Below are 17610 nucleotides of genomic sequence, written 5' to 3'. Positions count from 1 at the left end.
CTGTGCTGTAGACAGAGTAACCTCAGTGCAAGAGGAGGAGCTTAAGAAAGAGGGATTGGAGGAAAGGAGTGTCCCACTTCAAATTTATCGAGTCGCTTATCTTGCATTCTGAGTCACTCCTTCACAGGCTTCTATCATGAAGAATATATGGTGTTTACCTAGTGTGGGTGTGTAGATGTTCATTCTTTTGGTTTTGCTGTGTGTGTAACGAGAGCTCTCCTAATGTCATCTGAAACGCTTGATCCTTTATTGCTCATTGTGCAGTTTCTCTTTCATTCAGGTGAAATTCAGTATATAATTAAAATGTTTTTAAAAAAACCGAGGCCTGTACAGTCAAAACCACACCAGCTTCAGAAACCCAGCTTCACATTCCTCATATGATTTTCTCTGCTTGAATCTTAGCACACAGTCCTGAGTGAAGAGTGCAGTATTTTGGGGTAGTGCTGAAAACTGCATAGAAACCAAAGTTCACATTGCCCTCAACTACTGTTGCATTATATTACAGAAGAAAGTGGGATATAAATAAGTCCCCACATTGTTCAGATGCAAGAAATGATGAGTTTTGACAATAAAAACGTAGTTTTATACATTTGCCTTGGCTTGCATGGTGGCACTGCAGGCTTTCAGCAGTGTATGCATTGGTACAAACAAACCAACATAAAAAGGATTTCTTGTATACATGTGAGACAGAATGTATAAACCTGTAGCACTGGTTCACCATTCAGTATCTACTGTATCATATACACGATGTACAGGCCCGTCTTCACCATGTATGCCTGCTGATCAGCATGTTGAAATAGGGTCTGGGTTTAAAGGCAAAGCTGTGTTTCCACATATCAGCGATGTTACAGTGCAGAGAACTTTCCTGTTAGTTAAACTTTACTAGAGAAACTGTATTTGTGTTGAGAGAAGTTAAAATGATGAGAGTCATGTGTGTTCTGTCTCCATGCAGGCTGCTGTTTGGGACTCTGTATCCTGCGTACTACTCTTACAAAGCTGTCAAGACCAAAAATGTTAAGGAATATGTAAGTTCGGAAATATTACTCTTTATTTACTTCTCTTCTCCTGCATGACTTCATCTCACACACAGACACACTGTGGGGGGGTCTAAGTTATTAACATTTGTTAATGTTGTTTTTAAACATTAGAAAGCATTTCATTTCAACAAATTTGACAAATTAGGAGGTAAAGTGGGCCAAAATGATCTGGAGCATGATTATAGCTTTTTCACTTAATGAGTAATTATACCAACCGGCATACAAATTAATAATATCATCAAGTGACGACATTTTGTATGTGAATGCGTCCAGGATGGTCCCGCTAACACAGCCGCCATTCTTCATGTGCTTCATGTGCTGTCTGCATATGTCAGTGAAACTGAACATATGATGTTGTAAGTTTAAAATATATATCTTATTTTCATCATTATGTACCTTTTCCAAAATAAACTGAATGGTGATATTAACTCAGAGATGATACTGGACACTAAGTGCAGTACAGTAATAGACTATGTTGGACTAATGCAGAGCAGGCTGTTGTATCCACTGTTAGTTACATTGACTGCACAGCCCCTTTTCCAACAGTACCTACTGGGATCGACTCGGTATGGTGTGCCACGGTTTTCCATTAGGTCATAGTACCTGGTACCAGGTATGGTTTTGTTACCTGCTTGCCCGGGGTTCCAGGCGATCCAAGCAGGCACTAAAATGTGAGGTCATCAGACTGCATGCCACTGATTGGCTGGTCAGTAGCGTCACTCGGTGAGTCATGAAGAGTGTCTCTTTCATAAAAATTAAAATCGCCATTTTTAAAACCCGTCAATGAAGGAAATGGCAAAAAAAAACAACAACCCAACAACACCATGATCTTTGAGTGTGACGAAACGCCACGGACCAAGCACCAGGCATTGTGTCGACGTCCAACTTTGTTGTAGCGTTCGTGTCGCATATTAATGACATTGCAGGATGCTCGCACATGTTGCTATGACAACAACCTCACACGTTAGGTAGTACTGGATTGGACAACCGGTCAATCCGTGGGGAGTTGATCCGAGGAGGTACTGATGGAAAAAGGAGCTTGTGTCACTTTTTTTTACATTCAGGCTGCCGATGCTGTTTATTTTGACTTGACAACTTCCTCTCGTTATACAACAGCATCTTTGTGCTGGTTAGGCGTGTGAAAGCAGCCAGCGCTCATCATGTTCTCCCGTATACACTCTCCTATTTACTGACCACTTTATTAGGTATAAATCGATCATTCCAAGTGTGCCTCTGCTTGACTTCAGAACTGCTTAATGACTGCATAGACGCAGATTCAGCGAGGTGATGGAAACATTCCTCAGAGACTTTGGTCCATATTGACATGACATCATCACACAATTGCTACAAATTGTTCAGCTACACATACATTATACAAATGTCCCATTCTAACAAAATATCCTTGGATAACATACTAAACACAGCCGATGCATTCATTGGAGTTTTAGTGTAGACATGAAGAGGAAAAAGTGCTTATATGTGAATGTATGTGGGGATGGGACATGTTGTATGAAGCACTTTGAGTGCTCAAGCACTCCGACCTTTCGTCAACACGTAAATGGCGTTTTCGGTCACTGCAAAATGAGATTTTCAAAAACTCTGTGTGGACGAGGAAAACGGAGAAAGCGCAGCGTCAAAGGTGTGCGCCTTTTTTGACGTCACACTGTGCGGCACGTTATTGTTTCGGTGAAATGGGTTTCTACAATGGCGGACTTAGACAAAATACTGTTAACTTGACTCTCTGCAGTGTTTACATGCTTACATATACAACGCAGTTCCTGTCCCTCCACACAGAGGACTCAGTTCTGCTTCTATGCGCCATCTTTGTTTACTCTTTTCCACCCAGGCTTCTAGACTTCTGATTGGCCAACGTTTCTACACGGTTAGGAATATATCGCCACCTGTTGCGTTGGCATGTTCCTAGCAGTGTTTTCCTCCGTTTTTGCGTTTACGTGTGGACGGGATTTAAAAAAAAAAAAAAAAAAAAAAACGAAAACGGAAAATCTCTGTTTTCAAAAATACCCGTGTACGTGTGGACGTAGCCTGAACCTCAGTTTGAACTTAAGCAAGTCGACTTGCTTAACTATTAAATCTATTGGTAGATTAATAGTTCTTTTGAAGTGAGTTATTTCTCCCCTGTACCATTAGAGGATTTTAGGGTTACCCTGCCTACCAAAGCTCACTTTAATCTGTGATTACAGTCGTCCATCCTTTGAAATATTTTGTTATCTGTCAGTTTTAAAAATGCATTTGATGATTTGAATGATTTGATCTTTCATCTCGATTCAGACATTCTTGTCCTTGTCTTAGGGACTAGCCCCCTCTGGTAGATACCAACTTGCTTTCTTTAAGTCTTTTGCAGAATGTTAAACATGTCTTGGGACTGATTACACATTTAAAGCACGGTTGGATGCATATAGACGATATGCCCTAGAGGTGTTTTGGCTAAGGAGTCGGGTGATGTAACTAATACCAGTGAGAGTGACATTCCAGTCTGCTGAGTTAGTAACACATTCACATACAGCTTTAACACACCCTGTCCCAGACTGCTCTGAGCCGTCTTTCACCCACTTCCTTTATCCTTATCTGCTCTTGTTGTTAGATCTCTGCTTTTACTTTGCTTTTGCAGAGGTTCATAAAGGAATTGTTGGAAATGAAGATCAGTACTGTTATGGTATCTCGTGAAGACATGTTACAAGCCTCAGTGCTTATAAAAGCCTAAAACGACCAACTTTGATCTATGGATCACACAATACCAGATCATTAATGATCTTTGATTCATTGTATGACTGTCATTGAAGTTTAGATGTTTGAGACCATTAGATGACATTACCACAGGTTTATGGTAATTCCACACTTTTTTCTCCTCAGTCTCAGTCTCTTCACGGCTGATCCTGTGGGCTGTGTATGGAGGATCGGTGTTTCCTGTTTTCATTAGGACCGTTCAGCACCCATTGTATACCCTTAGTGTTTGGCTTGAATTAAGTTTAAATGACTGATCAATGTCACAGGAAGTGTGCCACACAAAATAAAAGCTCCTAAAATTTAAAGCTGCATATCAGGGTCAATAAACGAGGTTGGATTTTATGGAGTTCCATCCATCCATCTATTTTCGTCTGCTTCTCCGGGGCTGGGAGCCTTCAGGAACCTCATGCAGCCCAGAGGTCCTACCCACCAAGGAATTGTTTAACTGCTTTAGTAAATGGACGAGTCATCCCCCTTGTCCCCAGAAATATGTGGGATTAAGAAGGTCCTCGAAGTATTCCTTCTACCACCAGACAATGTCCTCAGTCAAAGTCAGCAGCGCTCCACCCACGTGAACTTTTACATCCATACATTCCCAGCAGGTCCCTGAGGTCATGTGACCAGGGCTTGCTGCTTGTCCAGCACATGAGGCTGAAAACGAAAGGCGACAGAGCTTTTGTAACTGTGGCCCCCAGACTCTGGCACTCCCTTCCTTTGAGCCTGAGATCTGTGGACTCAGTGGTCTCTTTTAAAAAACAGCTAAAAACTCGTCTTTTTAAACTTTTGGTTGATTTTGATTTTTATGTTTTAGTTTCTGTGAAGCACTTTGTGATTTTTATCTTGAAAGGTGCTGTATAAATAAAATTTTACTTACTTTTTACTCTACTTCAGCCACTGCCTGAGCTGCGTTCTGCTTTGCGTGTCGGTACCTGTCGGCTGCCTCTGAAGTCCCACAGGCTAACCAAGCCCGATAGCACTCCTCCTTCAGCCTGATGGTTCCCTTCACTTTCGTTGTCCACAATCTGCTTTGGTGTTTGCCACCACAACAGCACCAACTGTCTTGCGGCTGCAGCTTCAGCAATGGACGAGCTGAACACGGTCCATTCAAACTCACTGTTCTCGGTCTCCCTCGGAATGCTGTTGAAACTCTGCCAGAGGTGGGAGTTGAAGATTGCACGGCCCGAGGCCTCTGCCCAGCGTTCCCAGTGCACCCTCAGTATACGTTTAAGGTGCCCCAGGTCTGTCCAGCATCTTCCCACACCACCTGATCCAACTCACCACCAGGTGGTGATCAGCTGATAGGTCAGCACCTCTCTTCACCCGAGTGTCGCCAGTATATGGCCACAGATCTCATGATGTGAATTACAAAACTGATCATTGACCTGTGGCCCAGGTGCCCCGAGCCACGTGCGCTAATGGACGCCTTTATGTTTGAACATGATGTTTGTTACAGACGAACGTCGGGAACTCTGAACTGTCATTTGACACATGCAGATGACAGTCAGGACACGGTCCCCGGCCCGAAGGCTCCGCCCTTCCAGCTACTTGTTTCAAAAAAGCCTGTAGCACTGCTTTATCGTCTCACCAAAACAGTTTGCATGAGCTTAAGTACATCTTGTTTCATGAAACAAGATGTACTTAAGCTGACAAGGAGAAATATTTTGTGTGCAGTCATTAGTTTAATGCAGCAGCTATTCTTCAGCTGAATCTCTGAGTCTCAGTGCTGCTTGTTTTTAGCTGCAGCTCACCCTGCAGAGGTTACTCCAGTTCATGACAAAGTTGAAACAGATTCAAGTCCCAGCCTTCTTCTTTTTTCACTGCTTATGAAAACGTGCACGTACCATTGCACTCACTGACTGATGATGTCGCTCAGATTCCAGCAGAGTTGTCTATCCATGTACAGTTTGACCACACTCAGTTGTAGATAAACAGGTTTCTGAGATCAGCCATATGTATCCCTGCCATAACTGAGCAGGCTTGTCTGCACCACCATGTGAGTACATACAACAGGCCATTGTGACCTTTTTTAAGCTCCTTCGTTCCATTTCCTGATTATTTCCACAGATTTTATTTTTGTATCTTTTAGTTTTGTTGTACTGAAAGAATTATGATAAACTTGAGTAAACATCCAGCTTTCACTGCATATGGTTCAATAACTAATAATTATACTTTCCACATTTGCATTGGTCCTTATGTTATGTTATGTTACGTTCCCAAGTTAAAAACCTCTATAAATGTTTGGGTGGACCTAGACACTGTATGACACTGTATGTGTCTGCTGTCCATGCCTGTTTGGAGTAAACCCATCACTCTTCTTGACTTGGTGAACTAGAGCACACGACACACAACTATATATCTATCTGTTTATGTTTAAATATCTTTAAATATCTTTTGCAGTGTGTTTTGGAAAAATTAAGCTGTTGTGCATCAAATGCTTTCCAGATGGTGTTTTCTGATTTAAAAATTCCATTAATTCCATTAAAAATCTCTAACACCAGTGGCTGAAGTGCAGGACAGAACCTTGACTCTGTGGTTTACAGATGGCTGTAGACACTGTACTTTCAGAAAGGTCGGTGTTAAGTGGCTACTAAAAACCCAAGCAGTCCTCCGGTACAAGGACTGAACTGTAAATGAGTGGGAAAAACAGCCAATAACGATATAAAAGCTTTCAAAGACCTCCAGAAAGCTTGGAGAACTGTTGCTCAAAACCACTTAAATCATTTTAAGAAGGTCTGGGATGAAATGAAGGATGACTAAAGACTTGAGCACATGAGATGTTGCCTTATGGTGCTTCAGTGGGGCCAGTATATCGGCCAGTATCAGCTATTTGCCAGTTTGAGTATCTGCACTTTTAATGGCTGATCAATGAACATAGTAAAGCAGAGATGTGACAAATGGCCTTAAATCATGTTGCTTGGTTTTAAACAACTTACTTATTGGCAGCATGTGTTTAGAATACCACCAAAAAAAAATCAGCTGATCCAAGTATAGTCTGGCAGAGTGTAAACAAGTAATCCACAAATCCCATAACTAACTACATATATCAGATTTTTTAATCCCTAAATATCAGCATATTGATCAAGTGATGCCCCGTCAGCACTACTTGGTGAGGTGGGGAGAAAAACCTCTGGGAGAAGTTCCAGCACAGGTCATGAGAGATGAAGGACTTTCTGTCTGTGCTTCACTTACATGCTTTTTGAGCTTTACTGTTCAAGACAACCTTTCAAACAGTCAGCATTCTTTGGACTGAATGTCATTGCCAACATGCTGTAGCCTTTTCGGAGGATTGAACTCAAAACCACCATAAAGCCTCCGTATGAGGAATTCTCATTGTTTGTCTACAAAGCCCAAGAACTATATAAATTAAGACAAATGCAACATTTTGAGTGACGCAAACACACTTTAAATAAAAGCTTGTTAGTCTCTGCAGCTCAGGAACATAAGATGTGGGTCAGTGCTTGAGAAAAGTGTTGTGGTGCTCGGTGTGCACCTTAGAAGTTTGGTAGAATAGATTACAGAGAAAACAATTTGATGACTAATTGATAAGCTGAATAACTTTAGTGTTTCTTTCATTTAGTCAGGATGAATTGATGGATGGTTAATCAGCTGCTTGGATACAAGTTTGCTCAAAAGTCTTTGAATTTGTTTCAGAGGCACTTAACTGAAGCTCGGGTGGTCTTAACTGTTGCCCACCTTTTAGTATTTTACCCCTTAGCTGTAAACGTGGGTGTTGTTATCACACAGTGGGGCTGGCAGTGTGGAGACCCAAGTCTGAATGTGATAACTGACGAATGCATCTACTAGGAGGCTGAGGTGTCGGGCCACCAGAATTTTGATCCAAGTTTAACCTTAGCAGTAGTGGCTGTGCAAGTCTAATGTAATGTTGCTTCTTTCTTTTTTCCCCCTGGAAGGCAGTTATTCAAAGACAGGCTCAGTAAATGTCTACTGTAGCCCCAGGAAGGTAAAAGGCTGGTGTATAGGTTACATCTTAATGTCCTTTGTACTGATAAAATGAATGAAGGAGGAAAGGAGAAATATTCTATCAGAGATGGAAAGCAGAAGGAAGCTGGGAGCTGAAATGTCTGAAGCAGAGGGAGATTGAGAGGTTTAATTTATACGTTCAATCTCAGCGGTCCTGAATTTCACTCTTTACATTTAGAGTGTGTGTGTGTGTGTGTGTGTGTGTGAGTGTGTGAGACCTTGTGAGATGGGTGAATGTGCTTCCCTGTTGTTTCTCTTTCAAACACACTCTCACAGGGACATTCTGGTTCCACAGAGATGAGTGAAGTAATGTCATTAAAGAGCTGAAGTGAAGCTGAGTGTTAAAAACGGTGAGAAGTCTTGACTGACTTTCCATACTGCATTTTTTAATCTTGGATGTTTTTCATGGTGAACTGTGCTGTTCAGCATGACGGAGTGGTAGCTGAAAACCCCCCTCTGTGGGCAAATGGGATACAATTAAGCATCACTTATTTACACACTTACGCACACACACACACACACACACACACACACCTGCTGCTTGGCTTAACATGGAAATCCAGTCAGACGAGACTGGAAAGCCGTCAAAGAGGGATGAAGGAAGCCAGACCGGGGGGCGGCAACGGAAAGAAAAAGGGGAAAAAAGTCCTCCACCTTTGTTTGCCCTTCACTGCTGCCAGCCTGCGAAGGAAATAGGCAGAGGCTTAAAGGAGAAAGAACAACATCATATAAAAATGAGTTTATTAGCTCAAACCTGTCCACTGGGGTTCGTCACCATGTTCACTTGTTACACCAGTGTGGAGCAGGGTTCTTAGTAGAATACCTTTTGAATGCTCTGCTCAGTCAAAGCTTGATTTTACCAGTTGAGGTTGTTGACTTATATCATCAAAAATGATCAATTCTTCCCATTTTCAAAATGCAGTTTTTTAGAAGCACCCATTATGCCTCAGGGCATGTAATGTAATTCAAAAGAAACCCCAAGTATGTCAAGTTGTGGGCATTACTATGCTATAAATGTCTTCTACTAAAGGACGCTGTTACAAATACAGAAAATGTTCCTGTGTTTATTACACAAAGCATGCCAAAGCAGTCACTCTGGGTCAATGATGCAAAATGGTGGCACTCCAGAGCCCGTTATTATATCTAACTAACTAACTCTTTAACTGTTCAGAGCTACGCCCCCACTACTGTAGATATATTCATATGTACATCTGTTTACCACACACCGGCACATCTGTATATATGTAGCATATCTTTATATTTGTTCATGGTACACCTGTATATCTGCCCGTCTGCACAGTAATATAGAACATCTGTGTGCTGTACAGATCATCTGTATATCCGTATACAACAGTACATCTGTACATTTGTCTGTAGTACATCTGTATATATTCATCTCTACTTGGCTTATCTGTATATGCTCTGCTCTTATTGCACTTACTGCTCTTGCAGTCTGCAATCAGAAGTGTATTTTGCATTTATTCATGTGTAATGACAATAAAGTGGAATCCTAATCCTGACAGAACAGAATATACAAAATATGAGCTGCTTTTGATTTTAACTTCCAGTGCGCAGGAAACGAGGGATGCAGTATGAATCCTCACCTCTATGGAGGATCAGGAGTGACAAAATGAATTAATTAAATACACAATTAAGTAAGTAATTAATTAAATGTGTCATTAATTCATTAAAATTGGAATTGATTGAATAAATAAATCTATCAATAATTAATTAAAGGCATGATCATTCCATTTAAAACATTTAATAAATGATTTATTTCCTATTTTATTAATGACACGTTTAATTAATTATATAATTGATTAATTATTTACACAATTAATTATTTATTTCAGTTTTTAATGATGTATTTATGTAATTCATTTTGGCAGTCCTGGCCCTGTGGCTGTTCATGAATGAATTTCAGCCTCACCAATCAAAGTCAGGGGGCGGGGTTAGTGCTGAAGTCAAACCCATTGCTTTGGCCTGCTGTAAGGCTGTATTATAAACTGTGATATGAATCTGTAGGTGCTCTTATCACGTTTCGTTATAAAGGACGCCTTCTTGCCTTCAGTCGTATTCATGAGCAGTATTAGTTTCCTTCTAGAAGTGTGTGATGTGTTTCATAGTTTCTAACAGTGAAACGTAACATGACCGAAACACCAACATAAAAAAACACGCCCCACACAATCAGATGTTAATCTGATTTTTATTTTTATTTTAGTAAATCTGAAAATTCTAACAGACAGTGGTGCTTAGATTACAGTTGAATTAAAAAAAACAAACGGATGATGTCATCATTTCTTCATAATCAGCATGCTGGTTCAGACGCTGCTGCTGCTCTCGGTGGAAATGCTCCCCCTCTGTCCTCCTTGTGTGAAAAAGATTTTTAATGTTAGTGTTAATATTAGTAATGTTAAGAGGTAATGCATGTTTTAATGTTCAGCCTTCTTTTAAACAATGATTCTTGTCTCTCTGCCTGTAGGTGCGATGGATGATGTACTGGATTGTATTTGCCCTCTACACTGTCGTGGAGACGATCACTGACCTAACACTGGCATGGTGAGTTTGCCATGAGTGTTAAACACAAACGCAGTTAATCAAACGTTATCTAAACCTCGTAAACTCACATATCCTACAGATACTCTCACATCTACACTGACTGTGTGAGTGGAAGATGAAGTTTTCCTACTAACCTGAATAATAATGATAGAAATTTACTCTTTCCTAATGTAACTAGAATAAACTTGTGGTAATGTGAATGTGCGCTGTGTAGGAACAGAATCACATTTGCAGGAAGCTAAGGTCGAATTTCAGTGATTTTATGAATCTCTCGTGTGACGACATTTAGCTAGAAGGAACAATGTAACGATTTTGAGGAATTGATGGAGTTTGATGCTTTTTTTTTGACAGATGTTATATGCAGTTAAACTTTAAAACACTGAAATTTCTAAAACCAATGAGAAGTTTTTGAATATTTATTATTACTCATTAATAAGAGAAAATAATTTCTTATCCGGTTACTCGATTAATCGATAGAATATTCAATAGATTAGTCCATTAATAAAATAATCGATACCTGCAGCCCTACAGCTGATGTTTTATCAGACAGTCACAGAAAGTGCTGGAACATGTCAGTGCAGTCCAACAAAAAACATAATAAACCTTCAGAGCTGTGTGCAACAAAAGCTTGACAACAGGAGTGGGAGTGGGTGCATATCTCTTAAACTGGTTTGCTGCAGCGGAAAAAGCATCATTATGTACCATGGGTTAAACTTACCGTGTGTGTGTTTTCATTTCCAGGTTTCCTCTCTACTACGAGCTAAAGATAGCTTTTGTGATCTGGCTGCTGTCCCCTTACACCAGAGGAGCAAGTCTTATTTACAGGAAGTGTCTGCATCCTTTGCTGTCCTCCAGAGAAAGGGTACATTCATCCGTCCATCCACGTGTAATGCAGGTCACACTGCTTTGTACCCAGTTGAACTGTGTTCTAAAATGTAATTGTTGTCTTCCTTTAGGAAATAGATGAGTACATTGTGCAGGCCAAAGAGAGAAGCTATGAGACCATGGTGAACTTTGGCAAGCAGGGCCTGAGCATTGCAGCCACCGCTGCGGTCACTGCAGCCGTCAAGGCAAGTGTCTCTGAAACAGTATTATTCTTTTTTGATTTTTCACGTGAGTGCATTACAGGTTCATGTTAGATAGCATGGCTAAGTCAGTTTTCATCTTCTTTCTCACTACTTTGGTATTTTATTACTCTGTAGCAGTCTGTCGGCTTCAGCTCTCTTTGCTTGCAACAGCTTCCTTTATCTGTTTTCTACAGTAAAGCCTGTGGGCACTGAATGTCCTTATTTAGCTTGCTCAATCAGATGTAAGAGCATATAGACAGTCACTGTGGTATTGGTGCATGAATGAGTGCATAGGAGATGAATCGATAGCCTGTACGAGATCTTCACTTGACGATGTGTCTGATACCCTTTGCACGTGTACACACCACCTCTGTGTGCATGTCTGTGCCTCAGATGGTCTTCCTGCAGAGCCACTATAAATAAATTACATTTGAACTGGTTTCTTCAGCATTTCTTGAATACCTGAGTGATTCAGATAAGCCCAGTTGATCTCACGCTTCACAGCACCTGAGCAGTGGGGATCCACTACAAAGAAACAATGAATTGTGTCAGGTTAGAAGATCCACAGTAGTACAGCAGTATTTAGCTCCAAATATGAACACATGGTTTGTGAGACACTACAAAACAGCTAACTCCTGTAACAAATTAATAACTGCTCACATCATTATTATTATTATTATTATTGTTATGATGATGATCAAGGATTAGTCAGGTATTAAGTAATTTTATTTGTTTATGGGAGCAGCTGAAAGTAGCTTTATTAAGCAAGACTAAACAATTTAAGCCCATGTTTAGAAATGGAGGAATAATGATTTATAAATGATGCAAAACTAGTACATTATTAATGATTAATAGTATGTAGTTATTATAATATAGAACTATAATACAATTATGTTGTGTGTTTGTGTGTGTAAATAAACAAATAAATAAAGACACAGAATTAAACTGATTGAACCACTCAGCCAGGATTTAGCAGGTGCAATGTTCAAGTGTCAGAAAATGTTAACATTTAGATGTTAGGATGGTCTCTGTTAGTGCTACTATAAGATAACATTAGCTATGTTACCTTAGCCTAAGCATTTATCCAGTGTTTGCTAACACTTTAGCCTGTGGAGCGGTTGGCTTCACAACGACACCGTCAGCCGTGTCAAACTAAATGACTTCACAACTAAACAACTTGAATGTTGTTAATGAGTTAAAACTGAATGAAGTTGAGTTCTTGAGTGGTTTTCCCAAATTGGAAGTGTTTCCACGACTGCATTGAACAAGGTTCTGCTGACCATGCTACCCATCGACTCTGAATGGGGTTTTTAAACAGGCCATACTTCATTTAAGCGTAACTGAAGTTCTTCAGTGGAATTAGTTTGTGGCTGACTTCAGCTGAGTAACACTGCATTATGTTCTGTTTTAGAAAAAGAGCACCTGCTTTTTCAAATAGAAACACTTTAAAATAAATGAGGTCAGGTGTGCATATTCTAAAACCAAGAAGCAGCACTCAGCAGGATCAACGACAAGTGTGGTTTATCCAACTTCACTGTAGTTTCTGTGTCCTTGCTGTGTCAGTGAAGCCTCCTGTCTCCACTTACTTGAAGCATCCTGTTAATCAAAGCGATGCCTCTGTGTCACTGTCCTGCATCTCACTTCTCTCTCGCTGCCTCATTTTGAGTCTCTTATGTTTTTTTTTCCTTGACATGAAGATCTTCTTTCCTTACATATTTCATCTTTGTGTTCCCCGTTTGTCTTTACAGTCTCTCTTCTTTTCTCTGCATGCATGTTTTCTCATCACAGGGTTAGTAACAGTTTTTCATTTCTTTAAAATATTCTTGCGTCTTACTGGGAATTTGATTGACCTTGGCTTTTACAATAAAACCATCTGAAATGCACATAAAATCAATCTGTTTGAAATATTTTAGCTGAGCCTAGATCTGTGGTTAGTCATGCAAACCTCGCATTTACACCACACCACACCACATGTACCTACTGTCACAGACTGAGAAGAAAAGACATTTCAGAGCTTTTCCTTCGTCCAGTTTACAGTTCAAAGCTGCTTTTTTGTCCATCTCACAGAGCATGGGACTAAGATTCAATAAATAAAGTCATAGCAAACAAAGTAAAATCTAAGAAATCAAAAAATAGAAAAATAAAATGTGTTGTAATGTGGAAGCTTGCAGTCCTGGCTGGTTTGGTAACCAACCAGTTTCCCAAATGAATATTACAGCTCACTGTGCTCCTTTTTGTCCCCTTTTGTGAGATATGTTTGTATCCACACTGATAATTGATAAAACATTTGCATTGCTCTTGGTAACTACGGGACTGAAGAACTTATTGTTAATAAGATCACATAAACTTACAGGTAATAAAGGTCACATCAAAGCATACCAATTTAGATCAGAGTACTTTCTAACCATCATCTAGGCAACTCTTGGTTAACAATTTGCTAGTTTTAAGCAGATGCAAAGAATATAAACAGGGACTATTTTGATGTTCCTGTCACTGCTATCAGGATGGTGCAGACATGCAGTAAACATGCATTTAAGTTGAAAACACTGTAGTATGAAAATGTAGCATCATTGACCCGAAAGGAAAGCAGAACAATTGCTTCATTGTATTATTGTTAACTCAAAGTGACCCAGAGAAACCCAACCACTGTCCAGATTAAAGGGTCCTACTCAGTGGGTTTTTTTTAAGAATTCGCTGATTGCAAGTGTAACAAACTCGACTAAATATGAGTTGATATTGTTCTATATTGTATGTTTGTTGGTCATCAGCATGCAGGGTTGTGAATGTTTTGGATCCTGGGGTAACACTGCAGATCTCAGCTGGACGTTTGCGTTTAAGATGATGTTTTCTGCATCTGCACCAACTTGCCTCCTGTCTTCCCTCTGACTTTTGTTTCTTTTCTGTCTGCACTAACATCCTTGTGTCTTCAGGGTGTCGGTGGTTCAGCAGGCTGCTCTGGGAGGTAAAAACCAGTCAGTGTAAGCAGCATGGACAGAATGTTCTGTTTCATACAGCTCAGCATCCACCCTCTGATTACCGTCTGTGTCCAGACCTGCTGCTTGAGAAACATCACTTTTAATTTGATTCTTCTTTTTTGTTTTGGTTTTGACATGGACTTGGTGGTGTTGCAAATACATGTCACTCATTATTTACGACACTGTTTGTTTTTCATTGTATGTCCCTTAATGTGTTTGATATTTTTTAACGTCTGTTGGAACATTAATTTCATTGTTACAGCAGCATACCGGGGCTTTATGTTTACAAACAACAAACAAAAATAAATTAAGAATTATATATCAAAAACTTCTAAATCACAAAGCTGTAAGAATAGCATTAAATACATATGTGAGCTTATATTGGTGTTACACTACAGGGAAGAAAATATCCCTGTGAATGTCTGACTTTATAATTTTGAGAATCTTCAAGTTTTGTTCTTATTAACTTTTCTAATATACCTGTAATAGCCCAAATATACTGCTGTACATTGCAACACCCCCCCCCCCCCCCCCCTCGCTGTTCATGTTCTTTGTGAAGTGTTTCCGTGGTAACATCTTCATCATCATTCAGTAACATCCCTGATCTGAATATATTCTGTACCTCGTTATTCACAGTTAGCGTATTCTTGTCATCATCAATTATTCGTCTTTATATGTTTAATTGATTTAAGGTTTAATTCACAGATCTGAAGCAGACAGTGTCATTTAATCAATTCCATTGGGTATCATTTACACTAGTGGGTCTAGTTACAGTGGAAATGCAGCTTCAGAGTGCTGAAGCCTGTTGCTGTTGAAGCTGTGGTGCTCTGACTGTGGCTTTGGCCCTTATTAATTACACTGCACCCTCTCTGAGAGTCCAGTGTGGATGAGAGGCATCGTGAAGGCAAACGAAGCCTGTTTCAGTCTTTATTTGTTCCTGATTGTCTTGGCGGCTTGAAAAACAAGTGAACTAATCCTTTAATGCAGAAGGGTTCCTTTCATGATGTCTCCAAGTATTTCATGTTTCTAAAAATGCAGTAATGATGAAGGCAAACCACAGATCAGCAGCACAACAAGAAATGAGTGTTGTGGAAAAAAATGTAATGCTTCTTAAACTTTTTAATGTAAAAATGTCACAGCAAAGTAATTTAAACAACATGTATGCATTTCTATACTCCACCGGTCGGTTTGTCTCACAGGTTTTTAAATCTGCATAAAGCCCTTTGCAGTTGTGTAACAGCGCAGCAGTGAGACTGAAGTTTAGTTTTCTCTAATGTAAATATTTTATTCTTCATGTAAGATACTGATAGTCCAACATATGAACAATCTCCTCCACGTCCATACTTCAGTAAATTGTTGGATCCATTTCTCATTTTTCTAGCAAAACATAAAGAAGTGAAGGGTCGCTCAACACCAGCTCACAGTGCTGTAGTTTACACTGTGTCTGTTTTTACTGTCAGATTTCTGCCGTTCCAATATAATATCTGTACTGTATTAATGTAGTATAGTGTTCCCAGTGAACTAGTACAATTTGAACAGCTGACATCAACAACTCAAGTGAAAATTGAATTGTTGATGTTAATCAGAATCACAGGTACACAATGACATTCTGGATACAGTGATGCATAAATATGTGGAATTATAATGCATCAAATTTGAATTGTAGCTGTTTAGATGTGACGTGTATCTAAGTTACAGATAAGCAAAGAAATATTTCCAATTATACAAAATAGAGTATTATTATGAGGATTTAACATTTTGACTGGTGAGTAATGAACTTTAGATATCTGACACTAGTTACAAGCACACAAATACATCTGCTTTTAATTTAGACAAATTAAGGTCTACAGTGTCTGTTATAACAACTGATGGGATCAGAAACAGTACACCTGTATGACTGTAGCCATTAACATGAAAGATGACTGTGATAATTTAATAGAGAACAGCCACACAGTTTCCTGGACACAGAAACATCTCCACATAATTCAGATTATTGATAAACTACAGACTCTGCTCTTTCTGTGATTGTGACTTACATCAGCATGGCTGATCTCTGTGATGTTCTTGTGGTGTAATGCTGTGTGTTGTGTGTGCTGCAGGGTCAGGGGGCCATTACTGAGAAGCTGCGCAGCCTGAGTATGCATGACCTCACACAGATAGACCAGCAGGACGACAGAGGAAACCAGCTGTACCAGTACAGCTCCCATTCTTCCAACCCTGCTGTCAGGAGGTCTCGCAGCAGTGACGCTCCGGATGGAGATGGTACACACACACACGCTTCTCTCATAAACGTAACACAACTTCTCAATCACAACAATTCATGGAAAAGGAAACAAAAAGAAAAAAACAATTCGTAAACAGAAACCTAAAAGAAAAACAGTCTGTGTTATTAGAGGTTTGGCATCTTGACTATAATCCTGACAGCTGATTGATAACGTGTGTTTAATATGGTAGCTTTTTCTAAACAATGCTAAGATGAGAAAACAGAACAAAAAATTGTTGCTATTTCCAAACAAAGGTCAGTCCTTCATGGTGGACGAAGGTGGCGTCGTTCTGTTTGTCACTGGTCCTCGCCACCGTCTCCATGACAACTACAAAACGTCTAGTATCTGAGGAAGCCTGTTGGGGTGTCTCCCTGCTGTACACAGTTCAAAACAAACCAAAAACCTGAAGAGCCTGAGCTCAGCGTTTAGATTGTTGTATGAGCAACAATGTGAGCAGTGAGTACATGTGCTCAACACTCAGTCTTGTAACCACATGCGAACCTCACACATGCCATGAAAGAAACCCCGTGAATCCCAAACATGACTCCTGTAAAATGTGGAGATATCAGTGAAACTCTTTCCAGTGATATTACATTTTTATTTTTTATGACTTTGGCAAAAAATGTCAAAGCAGTAATTCATGAAGACTGACACTGCTGATAAATAAGATAACATTATTTTATTACAATGTTGACTAATAATAATTAAGAATAATGACAAACATCATAAATAATAATGATGATGATGATGATGATCAGAAGAAAACAATGAGGCACAGATGAGCGGGACTTTGTTAAACAGCTACATTGTTACCTTTGTACTTCTTCCTGTGTGTTTGTCCTCAGCTTGATGAGAACTGCAGGCTGGTTGGCATTTCAATGAAAGCACTCTGTGTGTGAGTGAGAGTGTGTGAGATGACTTCCCAGCAGACACAGGGATGAGATAAGGTTGTGTGGGATGCCAGTGGAATGTCAAACACACT

The 17610-nt window shown here is 39.8% G+C and overlaps 1 protein-coding gene across 2 annotated transcripts in view; it reads left to right on the top strand.

Moving 5' to 3' along the window:
• reep3b (receptor accessory protein 3b) overlaps window positions 1-17610 on the top strand; it is a 39666-nt gene that overhangs the window by 15656 nt on the left and 6400 nt on the right. Inside the window, exons 2-6 of one of the 2 annotated variants that reach the window (XM_063481772.1) lie at window positions 953-1025; window positions 10246-10322; window positions 11064-11184; window positions 11279-11392; window positions 16464-16626. In XM_063481772.1, coding sequence (XP_063337842.1) covers window positions 953-1025; window positions 10246-10322; window positions 11064-11184; window positions 11279-11392; window positions 16464-16626 — 548 coding nt within the window. The remainder of the gene's footprint in view (window positions 1-952; window positions 1026-10245; window positions 10323-11063; window positions 11185-11278; window positions 11393-16463; window positions 16627-17610) is intronic. The other variant, XM_063481773.1, reaches the window with a different exon arrangement.

The sequence above is a fragment of the Pelmatolapia mariae genome, linkage group LG8, assembly GCF_036321145.2.
Source record: "Pelmatolapia mariae isolate MD_Pm_ZW linkage group LG8, Pm_UMD_F_2, whole genome shotgun sequence".
NCBI classification, from domain to species: Eukaryota; Metazoa; Chordata; class Actinopteri; order Cichliformes; family Cichlidae; genus Pelmatolapia; species Pelmatolapia mariae.
Note: the sequence above shows the minus strand (reverse complement) of the source record. Positions and strands in the feature narration are given on the sequence as shown.